The sequence below is a fragment of the Salvelinus namaycush genome, chromosome 11 (genome assembly GCF_016432855.1).
Source record: "Salvelinus namaycush isolate Seneca chromosome 11, SaNama_1.0, whole genome shotgun sequence".
In the NCBI taxonomy this organism is placed as follows: Eukaryota; Metazoa; Chordata; class Actinopteri; order Salmoniformes; family Salmonidae; genus Salvelinus; species Salvelinus namaycush.
Window position 1 is genome coordinate 27342977 of NC_052317.1, and position 26270 is coordinate 27369246.

Genomic DNA, 26270 nt, shown 5'->3' on the forward strand with positions numbered 1-26270 from the left:
CGACCTCGCCAAGAGATTTAGGATTTAGGATGTATTCATTGCGCCGATTCTGTTGCAGAATGTTTTACAACGTTTAATCCAAACGGAAAACGAGAGTTTCTTTTGGACAAATTCGAGTTCGTTCATTTTGCTCTGTTTGCTTCAGTTTGACTCTTAAACAGTAAACGCTTCCGTTGCAAGAGGTAACGGAATAAACCGTTGGTATAATCTGTGTTGGAACTACAGTCACCGGGACTAGGGTTTGAGTCTGTCAGGGCACCCCCTAATTAACTACACTGGTGTCAGGAGTTGGATAGCACCATTGAAAGCATGTTCCAGCCTAGTTTTAGGCATATTTCATTGTTCATAGAATGCAGTTCAGACCCACCATACATACAGTACTATTCTTACTACTTCAGCTTCTATTCAGTTTGAATTCTACATGTAATACATCTCCTACTTCCATACAAATGCTTAGACAGCTGAAGCAAGCACACATTTTATTCAGGAAATGTAAACATTTGTGAATTGTAAACAGTAAAACAAAAGATTGACAGAATTTCCTTTGAATTACTTCCATTTATAGCCAAACTCTTTGAAATGATTGCTATTGTTATGCCAAATCTAATATTGCTGGAAAATTACAGTATGAAGTTATTAACTAAGTGGGCATATGCGTAAATGATCCAATACAGCTAGAATACTTCATATTTGGTAAATGTAGTAGTAATGAAAAAATACATGAACATTTCAGTCATGATGTGTGATGTAGCCTCTTGGATGTTGTCCTGATTTTTAAAGTTTGACAGAAATAAGACCCACATATGAGCACTCCTAGAGCAGTATGCCGTTATGTACACCACAAGATTACAAAAAACATTCCAAACTTTTGACACTTTTAAAAATAAAATTTATTAGCATCTCTAATGTGTATAAATAAAAACATATGAAACAATGCATATACTGTACGTATAATGTAATGAGCTGAACAATGACTGGATTATGTGATACAAAGGAGCAGTCTTGTTTTTAGTTTTTTTTTTGCCAGTATGTCTGTGAGAAAAAACATGTACCTTGAAATCAAGCATTTTAAACAATATGCATACCTATAAGTTGCAACTCTACATTCTGTCATAAGAATGAAACAAACAAGGAAAGGAGAGAGGTCAAGAACAGCAATAGGGGGAAAACATGGAAAACAAATTGTTTTGCGATCCCTTCTGAGAAGCTTTTAAAAACGTTTTAGCATCAATATATTGTTATGAAGTGTGTACTGGTTCCACTAACAATGTTGAGGCAAAAGCCACAACACTATACACACTGAACTGATCAATTTAAAGAGTACACCATATTTCACTAATGCATTTGGAGCTCCACAAATTAATTTTTAAAAGGGTCCTTTTTTATTAGCGGATCTTACATTTTAGGGACCAAAAAGCCTTCAGTTTTAATCCATTAATTAAAATATGGTAAATTAAAAGGAGAGATTATAAATTCAACAAATTCTAGAATTTCTCTGGCACAAACAGAAACAACAATCACTGTTTTGTTAATTTCTGTTTGTAATTGGGTTCGCCATTCTCTGTAATGACTTCCCTGTTACAGGGCCAGAATACCAATGGGCCAGAGAATGGGCACTTTGTGGGGTGTTGGAATTGGCTCTCTAAGGCAAAAGGCAAAGAAAGGAAGGGACCTCTCTTCCTCGGTCACCCAATTAGTTGTATTTTGGTCATGCTCTTAACACTCAAGGGTGTTTAAAATGTCTTAAGAGTGACAAACATTATACACAAAGGAAAAATACTATTTCTGAAAGATGGCCAAAACATTGTCCTAGTCCAAGGTGAGAATATGTTTTTCTTGAAAACCATCCCAGACTTGTAACAGACCAAGAATATAAACTTTTGACAACTAGAGGCAATGCCCTACAAAACCACACAATCATGTGCGATACTGCCACAGGCAAAATCGGTTTGAAGTTACACTGCGTGGACTTATAATATTCAATTGGCCTTTGTCTCATATAGTAACTCTGTTTCTGGTTTTCCTCCTAAATTGAAAAATATCACAGCTGTAAAGGGGAGCACAACATCCATGACAACAACAACTGCTACAAAGTTCAAAAACAGAGTGGGTAGAGTTTTTTTTTTTTTTTTTTTTTAAGGTGACGTGTCTGCTTTAATATGCAAGTGTGTGTGACAGTGAAGGTGTTATCATCGGCACCCAAGGATCATGGCGACCTCATTCAGCCTCGTGGAATGAAGGAACTACTTAGTAATAGTTGAACAATGGTCTCTGCTCCAACCCCAAGTCTTTAGAAGAGTGCAAAGATCCCCTTATTTTTCATGTGTGTTTTAGCCCTGATATATCCACGTTCACACGAGCTAAAACTCGGAAAACTCCTTTGCGCATTTTTCCGTTACGGAGACGCGGATCTCCTCCTCCTCGTAGTCGTCGAAGTTGCTTGTGTCTCCAGCGCCTCGACACTTTGGTATGAACGGGGCTTCCACCTAAATACACAGAGCAGCACAACCAGGAGAAGAGTGAGGGAGTTTGCCTTAGAGGAAACAAAGCCAGTACTTGATATTCTAGAGATGCCTAGGTAACACCTCCTTTCAGCAAACTACTTTATGAAGGTATTCTAGTGAGTCAAATAGAAAACATTATTATTACTCCATATAAAGACTATTGTTATTTCAAATTGTTACAAAAGCCACAAACAATCTCATTAAATCATTATTCAAAAATAGTGTTAGGCCTACTACTTTATCTAGTCTAGGCTACAGATTGAGTTTCAAATCTGTAGGGCTTGTTTCTCTTATCCATAAAAATACTCATCAGTTATATTAGCACATTTACGGCATTTTTTCTTCCATAAGGATCCTTCCGACCGTTTGTCTGTTTAAAAAAGTGACGGGATTTCACTTAGTAACTATAGCATAGCCTGCATTAAGCTAAATCAGAAAAAAACTATGGCTGATTTGGTGGGGGGACAAAGCACATCTTTGCCTGTTTGGCAGTTGTTCGGTTTCAAGGCGAATAATAAAGGTAAACCAGCAGACCGAAGTCACTTGCAGAATATGCAAAAAGATTATCAGGGCAAAGGATGTACAGAGTACAAACCTCAGTCAACATTTACAAGTCCATCATCCTGCTGAGTTTGCTACTCTGGTGCAGAAAAGGTGAACATGCAATCGTAAAAATCGCCCAACCCTACAATGCTCAAGAAAGTTCTACTGGACATCAATAAAATAGTGTTTCATAAAAGTTAGGTGCTATAAAGAGAAATTCAACTTTGCATTGTTCGTCCTCATCTTCCAGCATAGCCTTGAACGTACCTTCCTCTCGTATATGGCGATCCAGTCCGTTGTGGCGAACCACTTGTGTCCCTTGATGTCGTTTACACCGTTCTTCAGGTTGCCGTAGCGTTTGGTCAGGTCCACCTGCAGCAGGTTCCTCAGCAGGTCCTTCAGGTCAGAGCTGAAGTGGGATGGGAAGCGGACCTACAGGGGGACACATGTTGAGGTTTGTCTAAATGGTAATGTATTGAGAAACGTACATTTGCTCCTCGTTAGCCCTCTAAAGCAAGTGACTGATTTAAGACAGAAGAGGCTTTCACAACAAACATAAGCCAAAAGCCAGACAAGCCTTCATTTAACAGTTAACTCCCACTGAGTTTAGCTTACTTAATGAGAACAAGACAGGTGTTCAAAATGTGTTAAACTGCAGGTGAAATAGGTTGGCCAGGTTGTAAAATGGACTTGTCCTTACCTTTCCAGACACAATCTTCTCATAGATCTGAATGGGCTGGTCAGCGAAGAAGGGAGGGTATCCAGCAGCCATCTCATATATAAGGACCCCCAGGGCCCACCAATCCACTGCTTTGTTGTAGCCCTACACACAGCAAAATGACAATGTAGTTTACATTCACATATCTAATCCAGGGCAACAAACTGTTGCATCTCTTCAAATGGAGTCATTTCATGTACTGTGTGTCTGTCACGACTCCCACCTTGCTGAGGATGATCTCGGGCGCCAGGTACTCTGGAGTTCCACACAACGTCCAGGTTCTGCCTTTTACCCTCTTGGCGAATCCAAAGTCAGTCACCTGACCACCAAGAACACGTACAGTCAGTAAAGCAACATAGCAGAGAAAACACAACCCACCACTACAGTACAGTCCATAGGAAGTGATGTGTCCCGCAGTGCTCTAGTTGGGTCTGTGCTCACCGGTACACAGTACTGGCACCTCAAATGTTCTACTGCTCGAATACCAGCATCTCTGGTGAAATATTGGCTCTAAAATATGAACGGTGGTGCTGTAAAACGAAAATGATCCACTTCAAGCACTTCACATATACCTGGATGTAGCCGTGGTGATCGATTAGAAGGTTCTCAGGCTTCAGATCTCTGTAGATAAGGTCAAGTGAATGAAGGTACTCAAACGTCAGTACTATCTGGGCTGCGTAAAACCGTGCGTGCGGTTCACTGTGAAGGAAGAAAAGACAGAAGAATCCGTTAAACTGATGATATAAGGGCAGAAAATTAAACAGTTGTAATTAACTACATAAGCACTGAAATAAACAAAGTATAAGTTACAAAATTATCCAAAACAAATGTTCTATCAACAAATGGAAAATCTATAAACTATCTGTAATCAACCTTCTTTTGTGTTGAGGCGCAGAAAGTTCAGCAGACAGACACTCACCTGAACCTTCCGATTCGTCTTAGATGTGAGAACATCTCTCCCCCTGGAACGTACTCCATCACCATGTACAAATTGGAGTTGTCCTGTGGAGGGACACAAATCCATACAGATACTGAGATGACAATAATTGAATAGCCTAATAAATAGGCCAGATTGAAAAACACAATATTACTTTTTTAGTTTTGTGAACTGTACCTTGAAGGCATAGTCAAGTCTGACGAGGAAGGGAAAAGACACAGCCTGCAATATTCTCTTCTCGTTTAGCGTGTGTTCTATTTGCTTGAGTTTCACCACCTAATAGACAAAGAAGTGATCATCAGCCAACTGTATTGACCGACAAATCACATTTTTATTTACTGTTAGTGATGGCATGACAAAACAGTACAGAGGTTGTGGGAGGGGTCCGTTTTTAAATTGCATTCCATTTCAGTAATGAAAATGATATAATAATAATCCAGACACTCACAGGTCAGATCATATCTGTGCTAGTGATTGGAGGGGCCAGGCAGACATTACTGCCGCCCGTCCTAACACTACACAATGATACAGTACTTATGTTATGCTACAATCTAACAACTACAGTGTTTAATATCATTGTTGCCCCACCCCCCCCTTTCTTCTTCTTCTTAAAAAAAAAAAAAAAGGGGAGTGGAGGTGATAAATTGCCAAGTCTACTCAAATGTACATCAGTTACCCATCCTGCAATGTGTTACTAAAGGCCAGCTATTTTCCACTGGGCACCCACCTTTTGCTTGTCCAGTATTTTCATGGCGAAGAACTGCTCTGTTCCTTTATGTTTGACCAGCATGACTCTTCCGAACGAGCCTGTACCCAGGGTCTTTAGCCTGTCAAAGTCATCTAGGCCCGTCGTGCTCTGGAATGGGTAACACAAAACATAGAAAGTGTATTAGGCATACCTAATACAGCAGTCCAAGTCTTTTACTCAGTTAAACTTAGATATTCTTCACATCCACTCTCCTCGTCTCCTTTTCAAAACACATTGGTGAAGTACCTTGGACCTTCTCCCCCAATACGGTTGAGAAGGCCAAGAGATAGAATGTGAGGAATAGCAGAAAAAGTAAATGAGAAATAATCCCCAAACCCTGGATTTGTAGCTCCAGGCAAGGCCTCGGAGCATTGAAAACATCTCACCTGTGGTGGACATTCCCATTTCCGTAAGAAGTCTTCTTTGGCTTTGGCTAGAAACTCTTTCACTGTATGGAAGGTAGAAACACAGGCACATTTAGCCCAAAGGAAGGAATTGTCGGTCAACGCATAATGATTGATTCCTATTCAATGACTTTCGATTGCATGGAGCGGGCAACAAAGTACAAAGGAAATCTTAAAATGGAACCTTATGTGGGATTTCTAGAAAGGTGCTGGGGATCAATAGTGACAAAATCAGTATGAAGTGGAACTTAATGGAGACAAAGACAGGTAAGGTGTAACTAACCAAACGCCCATCTGCATTGAACATCCACAAAATACATGTACGGAGTAAAGGGAAACAAAACAGTTCTGTTTCTAATGATACAAAACACACCAACCAAGACAGGCAGTCTAAGTAAGAAGTGATGCCAAGAGCCCTATGTCATGTTTGTCTTTTTTAAATGGAGAGGGGGGTGTAAGAATTCACTAAGACAGGAGGAGAGACTGGTCCCTCATGAAGCATGAAGAGCTCTAAAGCATCACTTTCTTTCTGCACTGACTGTGCATTAGAGCCTAATACTGTTGAGGGAAAGGCTACGACACTCACAGCATTGTTTTTGACGAGCAAGGACAAACCAACATACATGGAAAAACATAGCAGACAGCAGATATCCAGAATGACAGAATGCAGATGACAAAAACAGAGGTTTAGGTAATGGTTTTGGCAGAATATAGATTGAAGCATATAGTGAACCTCTACTACAAGCCAAGCTTGGGTTCATTTACAATAGAATCTTCTGTCATTTTGGGCATCTAGTGGAAGAATGGGCATACCAAAAGTCTCTATAGATCACCCAAGGATTTGCAGGAACAATCACCCACATGGATGGGATGATGTGGAAGAAAGAGACAGAGATAGATTTATGTACTAACAACAAGTATATCAGATCAACAAACATGGACAATATGCAGTGAAGAACAACAGAAGTTGACAGCGAAGGAAAGAAACAGTAAGAGAGAGAGTAAGTTGTCATTCTAATCCTGTGATTTAGTTTGACACAGAAAAACACAAGACTGTAATAAGAAAGGTTATTAAACGGACTCATGTGAGTATGAAAAAGTCACAACATGCATGACAGAATTACGTGACTAGGATCGTATGAAATGCTGTACAAATACAAAGATCTACTGTAGTAAACCGAATGCTTCAATCAATGTGCAGTTCTTTTTTTATATAGGCTACTCTGTATGTTGAACCCCTAAATATCCTACATTACCCTGGACTGACAAGTAGACTACTGTATTGTAGGGCCTGAACAATACCAGTATCGCAATATTTTTTTACATGGCAAAAATAAAAACACAAAGCAGACCAAACTCTTTGGTACAAACCTGCTGTATGTAAAATATTGTGTGCTACAGCTTGGGAAAATAAATACATGTGATTCTGGATGACAACACAATGATGTATGTTTCCAACATTAGGGTTGTTTCCCTAAAGAAGTAAATATGCTTCATGTTTTGTTTCCTTGCCACGATGCTAAGGAGTATCGTCCCTGCTCTACTGTATGACATTCAAGAAGGCAATATATACGACCACATAGCTAATGTAAATGTTTACATTTTTGACAAGGCACCAGAGCTGGTCATGGTTTACTGTACTGAATGTGAATCGAACCTAGGCTAATGTAACAGGGTTAGTTATGTTTACACTTACAACTGCAGAAATGTGTAATGTTTATGTATTATAATTGGTTGGTTCAAGTCAGATGTCAATAAGGTGTAATGTCATTGGCTAGGCTTGCAGATAGGAGATCGCGAACGTAAATTCTTCCCAGTCTGATAATTCATGGAAGAGGTAAGTCACGTTGTGAAATAATGTATTCTATTTACAATGTGTGCAAGTTAGTTCACTATGTACATTTCCTGATGTATTTATACACACACGTGTACAGAACCCATTAGATATTGGGGGCTTCCAGTGATGTGCTTTTGTATGCATGTTATTGCTGTACGAGTGATTTAGCTAGTATGTCCTAAAATGTAATGGTAGCATTAGCTCCCTGCTAATACACTCATGCTAAAATCTGCAGCCATCAACATCAAGCTAAGCACATCTGATGTGCTGTCCTTTGTCTATCATCACAGGAATAAACAACAATCAACTGGGATCTGTCTAGAAATTCTTTATTACACAACGCAAGAATTAGGAAGTACGATCAGATCTGTTACACCAAGTGTCCAGTATTGTATAGTAGAATGTACACCTGAGTAGAGTAGTACAAAACAGTTTTTAGAGATGAGCACCACTAAGCTAATATTTCTAGAACATGGTTGGCTAATGTAATGTAATGGTTTTCCATTGAAACTGTGAGGCTAACATGTTTATAAACATGGAAGGCTGTGACATTGCCTCAGAATTCAGTGTCAGAATTAGTCTATTAAGCATGATTTAGTTATTGTGTCCACTCCCTCCCTCCCTCCCTGCCAAACTGGGAGTGTTTTGACATCTCCCAAGAGCCAAGACAATGAGTCAAAGGTGCTGAGGAGGTTAGCAGGCTAGCGCAACACACACATGGGCTATTATCAGGAACCAGGTTGCTGGCTCTGAACAGCAACAGGCCACACAAATCTGTAGCAGCAGCAGCTCAGGGAACTGTATCAGCTTAGACAGGTTTAACACTAGAAGCTTGGGAGACTGGGGCTCATGTCAAAACTAGCAGGAAAACAGTGCAGGCTTTTGGTTGCACTGATCAGATCAAAGAACATTGCTTGCTTCCTGAAGCACAGGAAGATACCGGAGGCTGGCCAGGTTCCTGTGCCTCTGCCTGGTCTCTTCCAACACTTCAATAAATCTCATATGAACAGATTAGCAGCATCATAAAGTAACAAAGCTTTTAAACAACCCAGATGCATTTAAGTACTACCTACCATAAATATGTTTCATGTTAAGATATGACCATACATTTTAGTCTACAAAAAGTGAAGTGGATGGAACAGCATATGCAAACTCACAAGTCAGTGGCATTTCCTGGACTCACTTGCGTGAGATTACTTTGCTGCATGCAGTTCACACAAATGTAGATCTGGGCACAAACCAATGTCTCCATGGCTGTATAGGCCTTCATGGGGAAACATTTTAAGTTTTATCACAGCATGCTGTGCATTGATTATCAGCATACGTACGTCAAAGTGTACCATTGCCAATTAATACAACCCCAGTGCTAGTTGCGTCAAAGCTTGTAATACCGCTTATCCTCTGACGAAGGTCTGATGACAAGCCCTTCCAGTCAATGACAAACTGTGCTGTGTGTATCTGTGTCTGAGTGGACCTTCACATCACTAAGATTAAACAAAGACTCTAAACAAAAAAGACTTGTGAGATAAGTCACTTGGGGAGGTTGTATTACGGGCCTGGTTTTATGAATGAGAAGAGGGCATTTGTCATTTCTTCACCATATTTGGTCACTGTTTAGCAGTGCGCAAGGTGGTAGAGGGAAAGCTGTATATATGCAGCATCTCAAGATGTGGAGGTAAAGGCAGAGTCTGATAATAGAAAACAACTATTCAAACTACTTATCCTTAGTGTGGTTAACCTAACATGTCATTTAAAAATATATATCTACAGTTTATATTTGCAGCATTGGAGTGGAGTGAACTTCTGTTTTTTAACAAATAATCTATTTACTTTAGCTAATAAGATTACAAGTTAGCTAAAACATATCTCTGGAACCTACAAATGAAATATCAAAGCAGGCCTTCATAACTACTCAATAAGACCACCACACGTCAGATGGTCAAGACTTTAGCTGACTGGCTATAAAGCTAACGTTACTGCTAGTAGCTGGCACTGCACATTACTCTGGCTTGGTGATGTCTCACGGGCCTGGTGATGGCTAACGTTAGCTAACGCTGACATAAAACTAGCTCTCATTGACGTTACCTAGGTAGCTACTGACAGCAAAATGGCATTCAATACAACTCGATAGCTAGCTAGCTATCTACCTAGCATCCTATTCGGTCTGGATACGATAACAAGAGAGGCCCTTTCCCCAGCTAATCCCCCCGGTATCGTTAGGTAGGTACAGTAACGTAAACCGTTAGGTTAACGAATATCTTGCTTGAGAATTGCGTTTTGGTTGCCCGATAATAACTATATAGAAACATTGTTGTTACATAGTTCACATTACCAATCTCTAGCTAACGTTAGAGAACTAGTTGGTTGCTAACTAAAAGTAGCCATCCAAGTGAGTCCCAGCCCCGAATAAGGTTGCCAATGACAACAACAGTGAACGGGCTAAAAACGTCCCACACTAGCTAACTTAATAACTAACGTTAGCTATAATATTAGCAGCTAGATAGGCATCTGGATCAGGTTGTAACAATTTAGCCACATAGTTACAAAACCATCTTTGATTATGCTACATATTCATTTGTCGCTAACTAGCTACCTAGGATTAATTCACAAACCATTTACTATACCCTGCCTCGCAACATGTTTATGGTGAGTGTGTCATTAATGTAAATGTGCACAACATCAGGGATAAGGGAGCTTGAGCACACTCCCGATTGTCAAAAAACTGTTGTCCATAAAATGCTTCAAATGTCAACATTACATTAGCAAATGTTAGCATGCTAACTGGCTAGCTAACGTTAGCAGTATAGATAATGCTCAGCGAGCATCCCAACTCACCGCTCTCAAGCTCGTTGCCTTTCTTGGCGGTAGCAGTGTTTCCCATCGTATGGAAGACACAGTGATCGCTTAGACTGCGGGAGATGGTGGTAACGCTAGCTAGCTACAATGCTGTTGAGTGGTGTTCCCCTCGTATTCGTCGTAGCTAGCTACAATCGTTATTTTGGATCTATATAGCAAGATATGTTACAGCCAAATATGAAAAGAGCCCAAATCCCCGTTCACTACCCCCCTTTAGATATTACCCTTCCTATCTCTATCTCGCTGACATGCAGCTAGCGGTCACTGATATCACTTCTCCCCAAAGCATTCGTTGTTGATGGCTTGGTCAAAGACGTTCTGTGTGAAGAGATATCGCACCAACCTTCTTCTTCTTCGGTGAGGTATAAAGGCGGTTGGAATACAATATTAATGGTGCATTACTGCCACCAACTGGACTGGAGTATAAATCCGTTAACCGGTGTTATACAAAAAAAAATACAAAAAAATGACTCTGCCAACTAAACCTAAACCCACCACCTCATTCCACTATTTAGACCCTATCTGATCCTACACCAGGCCAAAGGCCTTGGAGGACGGAACACTACAATTCAACACACCCTGTAACTTTTCTGCAGTAAAATCTCGTAAACCTAAGTACTTCTATGCAGCTCCCACCACAACACCTATTTTCTGTGATTTGCGTTCCATTCCTGTGATACAGTTGATAACCATGGAAATGAATGCTAAAAAGCCAACCTTACTGAAGCACATTTAATTCGTAGGCCTATTACTATGTACTTGCAAAATTCTACTACTCATTAGTAGCCTCATAGGATCAAATCAAATCACATTTTATGAGTCACATGCATCGAATACAACAGACCTTACCGTGAAATGCTTACTTACAAGTCCTTAACCAAAAATGCTGTTCAAGAAAGTTAAGAAAATATTTACTAAATAAACGAAAGTAAAAAATAATAAAAAGTAACAATAACGAAGCAATATACAGGGGGTACCGATAACGAGTCAATGTGCAGGGGTACAGGCTAGTCGAGGTCATTTGTACATGTAGGTATGCGTAAAGTGACCATGCATAGATAATAGACAGCGCATAGCAGCAGTGTAAAAACAAATGGCGGGGGGGGGGGGGGGGGGGGGGGGGGGGGGTCAATGTAAATAGTCCGGGTGGCCATTTGATTAATTGTTCAGCAGTCTTATGGCTTGGGGGTAGAAGCTCTTAAGAAGCCTTTTAGTCCTAGACTTGGCACTCTGGTACCTCTTGCCGTGCGGAAGCAGAGAGAACAGTCTATAACTTGGGTAACAATTTTTTGTGTCTTCCTCTGACACCGACTAGTGAAAAGGTCCTGGATGGCAGGAAGCTTGCCCCCAGTGATGTACTGGGCTGTACGCACTACCCTCTGTAGCGCCTTACGGTCAGATGCCGAGCCATTAGGGTTGCACATTTTGGGGAAAATTCAGAGGTGGAAACTTTCCGGGGGAATTAACAGGAATATATGGGAATTAACGGGAATATCTGCAAATTATATTAATATCATTTAAATGTAAATGTTTTTTTGCATTGGATATATTTACCATATCATATGGAGACAGAAACATAAACCTTTTACCATATCATAAGTAGATATATTGCAAATGATTCAATCCTTCCAATATACATTTTAAAAAACTATTTAGTTATGAATTAAACTTTAATTAAATGAGTTGACTCTTCACATGGGATGATTTCACTGAACAACAAAAGAAAGGGAATATTGAATGATCCCCAATAATGCATCGCATCTCCCAAAAACGTTAACAACATACATCTGTAAAATGATAGTCTAGGAACTAAAGCTTTGGTTGTCTTCCTCTCAGGCTTCCATGTCTTCTTCCTGGACCTCCTCAAAATCCACCTCTTGAACATCAGACTCTGAGGCCTCATCTTCACTGTCACTTTCTGACTTTGTTGAGGATGGTTCGTAGTCAGGCTCAAAAAGCCTCAAATTTGCCCGGATGGCCACCAATTTTTCAACCCTTGTATTGGTCAGCCTGTTGCATGCTTGGATGTGTGTGTGTTCCCAAACAAGGACAAGTTGCGCTCTGAGGCAGCTGATGTTGGTGGGATTCGGAGGATGACAGAGACAACAGGGGAAAGAGCCTCAAATCCACAAAGTCCCTTCAACCAGGTGGCTGATGAGATACTTTGTGGGCTATACTTGGCCTTGTCTCAGGATGGTAAGTTGGTGGTTGAAGATATCCCTCTAGTGGTGTGGGGGCTGTGCTTTGGCAAAGTGGGTGGGGTTATATCCTTCCTGTTTGTCCCTGTCCTTGGGTATCATCGGATGGGGCCACAGTGTCTCCTGACCCCTCCTGTCTCAGCCTCCAGTATTTATGCTGCAGTAGTTTATGTGTCGGGGGGCTAGGGTCAGTTTGTTATATCTGGAGTACTTCTCCTGTCTTATCCGGTGTCCTGTGTGAATTTAAGTATGCTCTCTCTAATTCACTCTCTCTCTTTCTTTCTCTCTCTCGGAGGACCTGAGCCCTAGGACCATGCCTCAGGACTACCTGGCATGATGACTCCTTGCTGTCCCCAGTCCACCTGGCCGTGCTGCTGCTCCAGTTTCAACTGTTCTGCCTGAGGCTATGGAACCCTGACCTGTTCACCGGACGTGCTACCTGTCCCAGACCTGCTGTTTTCAACTCTCTAGAGACAGCAGGAGCGGTAGAGATACTCTTAATGATCGGCTATGAAAAGCCAACTGACATTTACTCCTGAGGTGCTGACTTGCTGCACCCTCGACAACTACTGTGATTATTATTATTTGACCATGCTGGTCATTTATGAACATTTGAACATCTTGGCCATGTTCTGTTATAATCTCCACCCGGCACAGCCAGAAGAGGACTGGCCACCTCTCATAGCCTGGTTCCTCTCTAGGTTTCTTCCTAGGTTTTGGCCTTTCTAGGGAGTTTTCCCTAGCCACCGTGCTTCTACACCTGCATTGCTTGCTGTTTGGGGTTTTAGGCTGGGTTTCTGTACAGCACTTTGAGATATCAGCTGATGTAAGAAGGGCTATATAAATAAATTTGATTTGATTTTATACAGTGGCTTGTGAAAGTATTCACCCCCCCTTGGCATTTTTCCTATTTTGTTGCCTTACAACCTGGATTAAAATTGAGTTTTGGGGGGTTTGTATCATTTGATTTACACAACATGCCTACCACTTTGAAAATGCAAAATATTTTTTTGTGTGAAACAAACAAGAAATAAGACAAAAAAACAGTGTGCATAACTATTCACCCTCCCAAAGTCAATGGATGGGTTCCGCTGGTGTACAGCAATCTTTAAGTCATACCACAGATACTCAATTGGATTGAGGTCTGGGCTTTGACTAAGCCATTCCAAGACATTTAAATGTTTCCCCTTAAACCACCCGAGTGTTGCTTTAGCAGTATGCTTAGGGTCATTGTCCTGCTGGAAGGTGAACCTCCGTCCCAGTCTAAAATCTCTGGAAGACTGAAACAGGTTTCCCTCAAGAATTTCCCTGTATTTAGCAACATCCATAAATCCTTCAATTCTGACCAGTTTCCCAGTCCCTGCCGATGGAAAAACATTCCAACAGCATGATGCTGCCACCATGCCGCCATCACTGCGGGGATGGTGTTCACGGGGTGATGAGAGGTGTTGGGTTTGCGCCAGACATAGAGGTTTCCTTGATTGCCAAAAAGCTCAATTTTAGTCTCATCTGACCAGAATACCTTCTTCCATACGTTTGGGGAGTCTCCCACATGCATTTTCTTTCTTTCTTTAACCTTTCTGAACCACCCATCCCGGATCCGGGATAATTGTCATCAGCAACCCTGAATAGCATAGCGTAGCATAGCGCCACAGGTAAATAATATTACTAGAAAATATTCATATTCATGAAATCCCAAGTGCAATATTGCAAAACACAGCTTAGCCTTTTGTTAATCCACCTGTCGTCTCAGATTTTGAAATTATGCTTTACAGCGAAAGCAATACAAGCGTCTGTGTAAGTTTATCGATCGCTCGACAAAACAATAAGTACACTTAGCATCAGGTAACTTGGTCACAAAAATCAGAAAAGCAATCAAATGAATCGTTTACCTTTGATGATCTTCGGATGTTTTCACTCACGAGACTCCCAGTTAGACAACAAATGTTCCTTTTGTTCCATAAAGATATTTTTTATATCCAAATACCTCCGTTAGTTTGGTGCATTATGCCCAGGAATCCACCGGAAAGAGCGGACACGACAACGCAGACAAAAATTCCAAATTATATCCATAATGTCCACAGAAACATGTCAAACGTTTTTTATAATCCATCCTCAGGGTGTTTTTCAAATATCTATTCGATAATATATCAACCGGGACAGTTGGCTTTTCACTAGGACCGGGAGTAACAATGGCTGCCTTTCTCTTTTGTGCACAACTCACTCTGAGAGCCCCCACCTATCCACTTACGCAATGTGGTCGTTCACGCTCATTCTTCAAAATAAAAGCCTGAAACTATGTCTAAAGGCTGTTGACACCTTAGGGAAGCCATAGAAAAAGGAGTCTGGTTGATATCCCTTTAAATGGGCAATAGGGATGCATAGGAACAGAGAGGTTTCAAAAACAGGGGCACTTCCTGATTGGATTTTCCTCAGGTTTTAGCCTGCAATATCAGTTCTGTTTAACTCACAGACAAAATGTTGACAGTTTTGGAAACTTCAGAGTGTTTTCTATCATAATCTGACAATTATATGCATATTCTAGTTTTGGGGGCTGAGAAATAGGCAGTTTCAAATGGGTATGTTTTTTTGCCAAAAACGAAAATACTGCCCCCTAGCCTTAAGAAGTTTTAAGCAATGGCTTTTTTCTGGCCACTCTTCCGTAAAGCCCAGCTCTGTGGAGTATACGGCTTAAAGTGGTCCAATGGACAGATACTCCAATCTCCGCTGTGGAGCTTTGCAGCTCCTTCAGGGTTATCTTTGGTCTCTTTGTTGCCTCTCTGATTAATGCCCTCCTTGCCTGGTCCGTGAGGTTTGGTGGGCGGCCCTCTCTTGGCAGGTGTCTTGTGGTGCCATATTCTTTCCATTTTTTTAATAATGGATTTAATGGTGCTCCGTGGGATGTTCAAAGTTTCAGATATTTTTTTATAACCCAACCCTGATCTGTACTTCCCCACAACTTTGTCCCTGACCTGTTTGGAGAGCTCCTTGGTCTTCATGGTGCCGATTGCTTGGTGGTGCCCCTTGCTGAGTGGTGTTGCAGACTCTGGGGTCTTTCAGAACAGGTGTATATATACTGAGATCATGTGACAGATCATGTGACACTTAGATTGCATATAGGTAGACTTTATTTAACTAATTATGTGACTTCTGAAGGTAATTGGTTGCACCAGATCTTATTTAGGGGCTTAATAGCAAAGGGGGTGAATATATATGCACGCACCACTTTACCATCCCCCCCCCCCCCCACAGAATTTTTTAAAAATAAGTCTTTCTTTTTTTATTCCACTACACCAGTTTGGACTATTTTGTGTATGTCCATTACATGAAATCCAAATAAAAATATATTTAAATTACAGGTTGTAATGCAACAAAATAGGAAAAACGCCAAGGGGGATGAATACTTTTGCAAGGCACTGTATGTTGGCATGACTGACATATTGCATCTCCATCCCAAAGCCCTTGCTTGGAAGTGTACTTCGCCAGACTGCCAAGAACCTTGCCCTCATCCAGGCCAAGGTGGCGAGACACGGTAGTGATGACACCATAGGCCTTGTTGATCTCTGCACCAGACAGGATGCTCTTGCCAGCATACTCGGGGTCCAACATGTACGCTGCGGCATGTATGGGCTTGAGGCAGAAGTCTTCACGCTTTTTGATGTATTTCAGAACTGCAGTTTCCTCTGCTTGGAGGAACAGTGAAGTGGGCAGGGCTGTACGGATTTCTTCTCTATGATTTGCTTGACCTACACTTGAACTCTGTTGAACTCTGCATTCAGCAAATGAGTCGATAAAGCATGTCTGGCTGGAGGGGTGTATGCTGGGCGAAGATCATTCAAAAATCTCTTCCAATACACATTGCCTGTGAGCATCAGAGGTGAACCAGTTGCATACACAGCTCAAGCAAGACATTCATCCACATTTCTCTGACTACGTTCCTCCATTGAGTCAAAACTTCTGATTCCAGGAGGACCATGAGCTGTTGCTATCGATAAGGTGTCTGATTCATCATTTTCACCTTGAATAGAAGTAGAGGGACTTTTGTCAGAGGTTGCTTGTTGTGAGTGCTGAGAGAACTTTATGCACTTGTCCAGATGATGCTGCATCTTTGTTGCATTCTTCACATATTTGGCACAGTATTTGCAAATGTACACAGCTTTTCATTCTACATTAGCTGCAGTGAAATGTTTCCACACATCAGATAGTGCCAGTGGTATTTTCCTGCAAAGATTTTTTTTAAATGAGTAAAAAAATAATATATACAATTCCATATAGTTAAATAGTTAAGCAGTTAGATTAAACAACTCCTTTGTAAGATAAATGTTTTAAAATGAAACATGTATGGAAACAGGTGAATTAACACTCCTCAGTTAGCAGGCTCAAGCACGGTAGAAAAAACTAACTAGCAGAAATTGTTAACAAGTTAGAAATTATTTAAACACACTTTGTTGTAGGCTACTATTTACTAGTTAACAAAAAATAATGTATGTAATATAAAATATATTCACCCCACCCAGTATTATAATAAAAACCTACCAGAAAGCATATAGTCCTTGGCTCAGACAGTGTAGTAGTGTTGGCTCAATAGCATCTCATTAGTGTGCAAGATCTTGAGAATCAGTTGTACATGTGATGTAAGAGTGCACTGCACATGTGATGGAAGAATGCACTGTGCATGCAGAGGGTTACAATTCCATTAAATGGGGATAGTTTAACCAAAATATGCAGAGGGAGGTGTTTAGTCCCAGGGTCCTTAGCTTAGTGATGAGCTTTGTGGGCACTATGGTGTTGAACGCTGAGCTGTAGTCAATGAACAGCATTCTCACATAGGTGTTCCTTTTGTCCAGGTGGGAAAGAGCAGTGTGGAGTGCGATTGAGACTGTGTCGTCTGTGGATCTGTTGGGGCGGTATGCGAATTGGAGTGGGTCTAGGGTTTCCGGGATGATGGTGCTGATGTGAGCCATGACCAGCCTTTCAAAGCACTTCATGGCTACCGACATGAGTGCTACAGGGCAGTAATCATTTAGGCAGGTTACCTTCGCTTCCTTGGGCACAGGGACTATGGTGGTCTGCTTGAAACATGTAGGTATTACCGACTCGGTCAGACACTTGCCAGTTGGTCCGCGCATGCTTTGAATACACGTCCTGGTAATCCGTCTGGACTGCGGCCTTGTGAATGTTGACCTGTTTAAAGGTCTAGCTCACATCGGCTATGGAGAGCGTGAAAACACAGTCGTCCGGAACAGCTGGTGCTCTCATGCATGCTTCAGTGTTGCTTACCTCAAAGCAAGCATAAAAGGAATTTAGCTCGTCTGGTAGGCTAGCGTCAATGAGGAGCTCGCACCTGGGTTTCCCTTTGCAGTCAGTAATAGTTTTCAAGCCCTGGCACATCTAACGAGTGTCAGAGCCGGTGTAGTAGGATTCAATCTTAATCCTGTATTGACGCTATGCCTGTTTGATGGTTCGTCTTGAGGGCACAGCAGAATTTCTTATAAGAGTCCGGATTGGTGTCAGTGTCCTTGAAGGCGGCAGCTCTAGCCTTTAGCTCGATGCGGATGTTGCCTGTAATCCATAGCTTCTGGTTGGGATATTTATGTACGGTCACCGTGGGGACGACATCGTTGATGCACTTATTGATGAAGCCGGTGACTGAGGTGGTATACTACTCAATGCCATTGGATGAATCCCGGAACATATTCCATTCTGTGCTAGCAAAACAGTCCTGTAGCATAGCATCCGCGTCATCTGACCACTTCTGTATTGAGCGAGTCACTGGTACTTCCTGCTTTAGTTTTTGCTTATAAGCATGTATCAGGAGGATATAATTATGGTCAGATTTGCCAAATGGAGGACGAGGGAGAGCTTTGTATGAGTCTCTGTGTGTGGAGTAAAGGTGGTCTAGAGTTTTTTTCTTCTGGTTGCACATGTGACATGCTGGTAGAAATGAGGTAAAACAGATGTAGGTTTGCCTGCATTACATTCCCCGGACACTACTGGCGTCGCTTCTGGATTAGCATTTTCGTGTTTGCTTATGGCCATATACACCTCATTGAGTGCGGTCTTAGTGCCAGCATTGGTTTGTGGGGGTAAATAGACAGCTATGAATAATATAGATGAGAGCTCTCTTGGTAGATAGTGTGGTCTACAGCTTATCATGAGGTACTCTACCTCAGGCGAGCAATACCTCGAGACTTAATATTAGACATTGCGCATCAGCTGTTATTGACGAATAGACACACCCCCCCGCCCCTTGTCTTACCAGACGTAGCTTCTCTGTTCTGGCAATGCACAGTAAACCCAGTCAGCTCTATATTATCTGTGTAGTCGTTCAGCCACGACTCGGTGAAACATCATATATTACAGTTTTTAAAGTCCCTTTGTTAGAATAGTCTTAATCGTAGATCATCCATTTTATTTTCCAATTTTCCAATGCACTTTGGCCAATAGAACAAATGGTAGTGGAGGTTTACTTACTCGCCTACGAATTCTATCTCTTGATCTATCTTCCTCTACTTTATTCATTGTCTCTGCATACGACACCTTCTGTACAGCTCTGACCCTGGCAACTTCAACCTGCCTCTCTCGCACCAGACACTTCTGATCCCCAGCACCATGGGCACCCATACCCCCCAACACATACCGCGTCTTTCACCGATACTACACATTCCTTTCTCCCATGCCCTCCTGCACACTTTTCACATCTCCCTCCTACACAGCATGGCCATCAGGCTCCCTCTTGAGTCATGTGTGTCGTAATTATTTCAGCGCTTAAAGCATCAGACAAGCTCAGTGCATATAGTTGATTTTATTCAAACACATAGGGTGTATGGAAGAATGGGCGTTTTAAAATGTAGACCAATTGATTGGCCGAAAGAACAGACGACTCTCGGTCGACCAAGATTTATTTAAGTCGGCGACAACCCTAATTAGACTATAGTAGTAGTAGTAGTAGTAGTAGTAGTTGTAGTAGTAGTAGTAAAGCACAAAACAATTTAGGCAACAGGGATCTTGATCCAGGAGGGGATTGAATGTCTCTGCTGTAACCAAGAAGCTTGATCTTGACATCTAGCCACTTAGCAAGCAAATTAGCAAACCAAATGCATAGCTTGAGCCATGAGCTGGATATAATTTATTGTACACATCTTAGATTTCTAATATTTATACTTAACTTAGCTATAAGCAGTGGAAGGGGTGCCCCCGTTGAATTACATTTTTTACTGAAAATCATACAATCTCTATTTCGAAATAGCTTGGTATACGGTATAAAACCGCCCAAGCCTACTCAGTATGACAGAACGGTGTTCAACGTTTAATTCAAATGAAATGGTACTGTAATGAATGACCAGTTGAAGAATGGCGTGATTATGGTGGCACAGAGGGCAATTGTGTGTATGGTGTGCTGCACAAATTTTTTGATTTTATATGGTAGATCACTGCACCTGTACGTAGCCCATCTGTAATTAGCCCATCCAACTACCTCATCCCCATACTGTTATCTATTTTATTTATTTTGCTACTTTGCACCCCAGTATCTCTACTTGTACACTCATCTTCTGCACATCTATCACTCCAGTGTTTAATTTCTATATTGTAATTATTTCGCCACTTTGGCCTATTTATTGCCTTACCTCCGTTATCCTACCTCATCTGCACACTGTATATAGACTTTTTCTATTGTATTATTGACTGTATGTTTGTTTATTCCATGTGTAACTCTGTGTTGTTGTTTGTGTTGCACTGCTTTGCTTTATCTTGGCCAGGTCGCCGTTGTAAATGAGAACTTGTTCTCAACTAGCCTACCTGGTTAAAAAAAGGTGAAAAAAAGAAAATGGTCACACCCATATTCATCAGGCCACACCTAGTCACACCCATCGAACGGGAGCCAACATACCTCAAATGCTGTTGAAGAACGGTGCAGACCATTTTGGGGAAACATGTTGTTCAATACAACTCGTCACGCAACATAACAAACATTGAATCAAACTGAACGCACCCATTCAGGAGTGTAGGCCTATCAAACCTGGGTCCCTACCAACTGTCAGTCCAACATGTTATTACATCAAGAGTCTCAAACATTTTGACAATGTTGGTAGCTAGCTATGTGTTGTACTAAAATCGTTACATCATGCTTAGCCTCAGAGGTTGTTTTAGAGTTCAGATATCTGCATTTTCAAATCGCACACCATATAAAAATCTGCATTTTAAACCATATTACCTGTGTTTTATATTAAAAGTCAACAGTGTTTTTTTGCTTCAATAGAGTGATCAGGGGCATGCAACTATAGTTTTGCTACACAGAAAATACATTAGTGCAACACATTCGGCAGAAAATAGCTTCATTTTCATCCGATGACAACAGAAGTGCAACGCTATTTGGCTAGTAGCCACACAAGTAAATGAAATTACAATGAAAAAGCAAGATCTTTCTTGAAACAATGATGCATGGCCATCATATTTCTAATGTTAATCATAGAAAGAATGTAGCAAGCTACATGTCCTACTGTTTTGTTTGAAGTTCATCTTTCTTGCATTTTACAGAAAAAAGTACAGAGAAAGGTACCAGAGATACGTAGCTACACATCAGTCCGAGCGCTGTCTGCTGATAGAATGTCCATTCCTAAATTCTCATCTGAGTGGAGAGGTGCAACTGAATTACAAAATGTGTCTTATGCAGAGCAGAAATTACAATAAGAAGCATTTTAGATCTGCGTTTACAAAATGCAGCAAGATATTTCTTCTGTGTTTTATATTTTTTTCTGCGCAGAAGTCAAGACAGTACCAGCAAACATCTTCAAGGCAGTAAGTTACCTATGTTACAGGACTGCATTCCGGTGGCTTCAGTCGCCATCCCACTTCTGACACCTGTGTAGCGAATGGCAGGGCAGGGAAGCAAACCTGGGTTGCTGGCATGAAAAGCAAACACCCTATGCATCCTGCCAAAAGGGCTAACCAACTTAATGGTAATTGTAACATGAGTATTGTCAAAAATAGCTAGCTAACGTTATTTATCTTCGGTATGATGCTCCTGGGACATCAGCTAACGTTAGCTAGGATTCAAGGTATATGCCAGGACAACATAGCTAGGTAAAATTCCCCTGTATAAAACAATCAAGATAGTTGGCTATCTACATCCCATGTATAAACATTTTAATTTCACTCCCTATCCCATGTTACAGTAGCTGAAGTAAGGTTGGATAGCCACAGCTGGCTCTTAGCTATAATGACCGTTAGCTACATGTAGCTAGCTAACAAAACCTAGCAAGCTAATCACTAACGTTAGCCCTAGCAACATTTTGAATGAAATAGCTAACGTTACATATCTGTTTCCTTGCTACTTGATATTTCTCAGTCAAGATGTTAATCAATAAGCACATCCCTACCGTTCATAATGAGAGATGCTTGCCTCCTGCTTTTGCTACTAGCTAGCTAGCTAGCTAGCCGCAAGAAGAAAGTTCTGTGTTGTTGTTCGGATCGTTCGTCTGCTGCATACACAGTCATTGGTCTGCTGTTTGGCGCCGAATGGCTCGTGTCTTTTGGCTAGTAGTAGAACACATCCATGCGGCTCAGTTAGGAACGACAGCCAGCTCTCCACAGCGTCAGGGTGACACAATCCACAGATGACCATACTCAAAGGGATGTTAAGTGTTTTGGAAGTCTGTTCTAACCTACGGTGATCTGTGCCTGTCTAAAATGTATCCAATTTAGGAGCCTTACAGAGACCGGGGAAGTTATAGTTTTGCAAACAGGTGGACCCCATTCAATGAATTCTGTGATTTTTAAAAATTGAAATACAGCCTACCAGGAAACAGTGGGTTAACTGCCTTGTTCAGGGGCAGAACAACAGATGTGTACCTTGTCAGCTCTGGGATTATTTACTGGCCCAACAGTTTTACCACTAGGCTACCTGCTGCCCCTAAAGACAGTACAGTATGGTTTAGAAGATCTGTGATAATACAGTCCTCAAAGCCCACAAGGTACTGATGGACCCCATTGCTTGAGTTGATACGTTTTCATACCCCTTGCTGTGGCACATTTAAACAAGTTCAGGAGAAAATACCCGTATTTCAATTTTTAAAAATCACAGAATTCATTGAATGGGGTCCACCTGTTTGCAAAACTATAACTTCCCCGGTCTCTGTAAGGCTAGGTACACATCTGTTGTTCTGCCCCTGAACAAGGCAGTTAACCCACTGTTTCCTGGTAGGCTGTCATTGTAAATAAGAATGTGTTATTAGCTGACTTGCCATTGGCATTTCCATAGGACTAATTAAGACACTTTCAATGAATGACTTGTAAAACAATGACCATAAAACATGATCAACATGAAGACTTTCATTAGGTACTATTAAGCAGTTGTTGGGTTGGCTTTCTTCTCAATTTGGTTCAGGACAGTGTTCTCTAACAAATAATCACAGAGGCTGTCGTCTGCCTCATCTTGATGGCCAACTCCCCCTGCTGCCAATTCTGCATCTGGAGTTGTTCACCGTGCAGCTCTTGATGCTGAATGAGACCAACAGGATACATTAGGTCCAGCTGTGTGTGCGTGCATGGTGCGTGCTTCCGTGCATGCTTACACGTGTGCGTACCTGCATGTGTGTGTGCGTATGTGTGGCAATTATGGACAATGACTACAAAGTTGTAAAAAGCATACCAGAATGCGGTCCAACTTGTCCATCTTTATCCGCTTGAGGCTGATTGTGAAAATCTGGCCAAACTTCAAAGCTGAGTTTGCACTTGTAGGTGTGATGTCTGACCTCTGGCTTCTCCCATGGCAGCCTCTTAACTTTTCCTTCTGGGAAGATGTTATTCAGGATCTCCCAGCTGAGGTCAAAAACAGCCTTTAGGATAATTAGAGACATAGGAAGGTCACTCAAAACCACACAAACAATGAGCAATACCACTTAGATTACAATAATCTTGTAAAAAATAATATGTTCGGGATCAGGAATTCCATTCCCTTGCCTTGCCGAAAAACCACATGAATTTCACATGTAAACACATGATCTTATGTGAAGTTAATGTGATAACATGAAACTACATGTGAAAAAGTGATCATATGTGAAATGTTCCTAAACACGTTTTCACATGAGAAATCATGTTTTTTTTCTGTAAGGGTTATGTTCCATATCACCATGTTAACTAATTCACGCTACTGAGTGGCATAGCTGATTGTGTGAATCAATGAGTGAATAGTGTGAATCCATGCTTTTAAACAAAGGCTTACCATCCTGTAGCTACATTTGTTGCGGGTCTCCAGATCATCTCCTATGCACCACCATGTTTTACCGTAGGTATGAGGTACTTTTCTGCATATGCTTCCGTTTTTCAATGCCAAACTCACCACTGGTGTGTGCAGCCAAAGAGCTTTATTTTCATTTTCCATTAACCATAGCACCGGTTCCAATCTAAGTGCCAATGACGTTCATCAAGAAAAAGTAACTCATATCTACGATAAAATATGGTGGTAGATCTTTAATGTCATGGGGCTATTTTGCTTCCAATGGTCCTGGGCCCTTTGTTAAAGTCAATGGCAACATGAACTTTACCAAGTACCAAGACATCTGCCAGGACACTTGGCTGCAAGTGGATCTTCCAGCAAGACAATAACACCAAGCACTTGTTAATTGACCACAAAATCAACATTTTGAAATAGCCATCCTCCCTGATGAAGGCCATGCAGCCGAAACGCGTCGGATTATTAAAACTTTGTTTCTATTGAACATGCCATACTAATAAAGGCATTTTAATTAATTATATGAAGAGTGCCTTGGTCCTCCTTTCTTTTTGATAGCCATCTCAGTCACTGGATTTGAACCCCATTGAAAACCTGTGATTTGAATTGAAGAGGGCAGTCCAGACGAAGGATATCAAGGATCTGGAAAGATTCTATATGCAGGAATGATCTAAGATCCCTCCCAACATGTTCTCCAATCTCATTAAAACATTTTAGAAAAAGGCTCAGTGTCAGTATCCTCGCAAGGGGAGGGTGCTAGAGTATTGAAAACAGGGTTGTCATTAATTTTGAACACTATTTTTTAAGATGTTTTTTTATTACTTGTTAAACAAAATCTCTTGTTCTGAGCAATTGTATTAGTATAATTAGTAGTATAATTTTTTTGGAGCATACAATATAGTTCAGTATTTTTTAAATATTTTTTGCTCATCTTTATCAAGGGTACCAATAATTATGGACCTCACTGTAAATCCATATCTGATGACAAAGTGACAGAACACATAGGATGAAGAATTACATTTGTAAATTCTAGAGCAGGCAACATGGTACAATGTGTGATGGAATATGTTTTTCATCCATGAAATCCTTGAATTGAAGTTGATATTTCTCACTCGTATATCACTTTTTGTGATCAGCTATCACCATCTCATATTTCAATATTCCGAGTTCCTGTCCTTGTGACCCTTGACAACTTGATTTCAACATAAACATTGATGCCGTTCATCAGCCCATCTCCGACAGTCATGTTTTGTGATAAATGTAAGACTAGGACACTATCTAGTGGAAATGTGTGGTATACTGTATATTTATTTCACCGCCATAGTTTCAAATACAATCTCTTTCAAAAATTGCATTGATATTTAGTGTGTGTAATGTTCTTACTCAATTCCTTGCACCAGTTTTGACGCATTCTAACTGTCAAAGTTCATGTAATGAAATGATGTATACTTGGCCGAATAAATCATTTATTTCCAATTCTGTGATCATGTAAACATTGGCTATATCTCACTTTTTAAAAGCACAAAGTATTTGAGGCTGGTAAAAGGGTATTTCTCCCAGATTGTTTCAAGCACATAATGGTTTCAAATTGACATGACAGTACATACAATATGCAGCAGGGGGAAGCATTACTCTGTGAAGGAAATTGTTGATTCAACTTCAGAAGATGAAGCCTTTTTGTATACTAACTTGTGAGTCTGCGCTTAAGGACCCCATTTACAAGCCTCAAATATGCAGGAAAAGATTTAAGGGAGAGACTCTAGCTTTTAAGGACTCATTTTACTAGCATCAAATATGCAGGAAACTATTTAAGGGAGAGACTCCAGCTTGTTCTAGTGAGAAGTAGATGGTCACTGTAGCACGAGATGTGTGTACAGCTAGATCCTTCTGATAACAAGAGAATGCATTTAAAGGTCAGGCTGACTCAGTCTTAAACTCATGAAAATGTGTGCAAAGACTGTGAAGAGAAATTGATATTAAATGAGAGAGTCTGTTTTCACTCTTTCATTCACTCGTCCCTCCTTTCTTTCCCCATTCCTCTCATAAACAAACAGCATGTCATGTTCATCCCAAATAACCAGCTGCTCTCCATATTGCCTTTGTTTCTTTCTTTCTTTCTTTTCTTCGTATGTTCCTTGCAAAGCAGGATCGGCCCTTGCTTCAAAGGGAATGATGATTGATGTTCTCAAATGATTGAATGAAAGGCCACATATTTCCCCGGTTGCTGTTATGACAAATGTGCAGTAACCCTGTCGCATACTTTTGCATTATTTATCTTGTACATGTTCACTG

General features: G+C 40.9%; 1 protein-coding gene across 1 annotated transcript; it reads right to left on the reverse strand.

The window, feature by feature from the left end:
• Positions 1–874: 874 nt before the first annotated feature.
• On the reverse strand, positions 875–10869 carry LOC120055956 (cAMP-dependent protein kinase catalytic subunit beta). Its single transcript, XM_039004032.1, has 10 exons — positions 10527–10869; positions 5837–5898; positions 5430–5558; positions 4880–4978; positions 4685–4767; positions 4338–4464; positions 3989–4084; positions 3748–3870; positions 3315–3479; positions 875–2486 (listed from the first exon to the last, which is right to left on the reverse strand). Exons 1-10 carry the CDS (start codon positions 10570–10572, stop codon positions 2361–2363), a joined length of 1056 nt encoding a protein of 351 aa, XP_038859960.1. The 5' UTR covers positions 10573–10869; the 3' UTR covers positions 875–2360.
• Positions 10870–26270: the final 15401 nt, after the last annotated feature.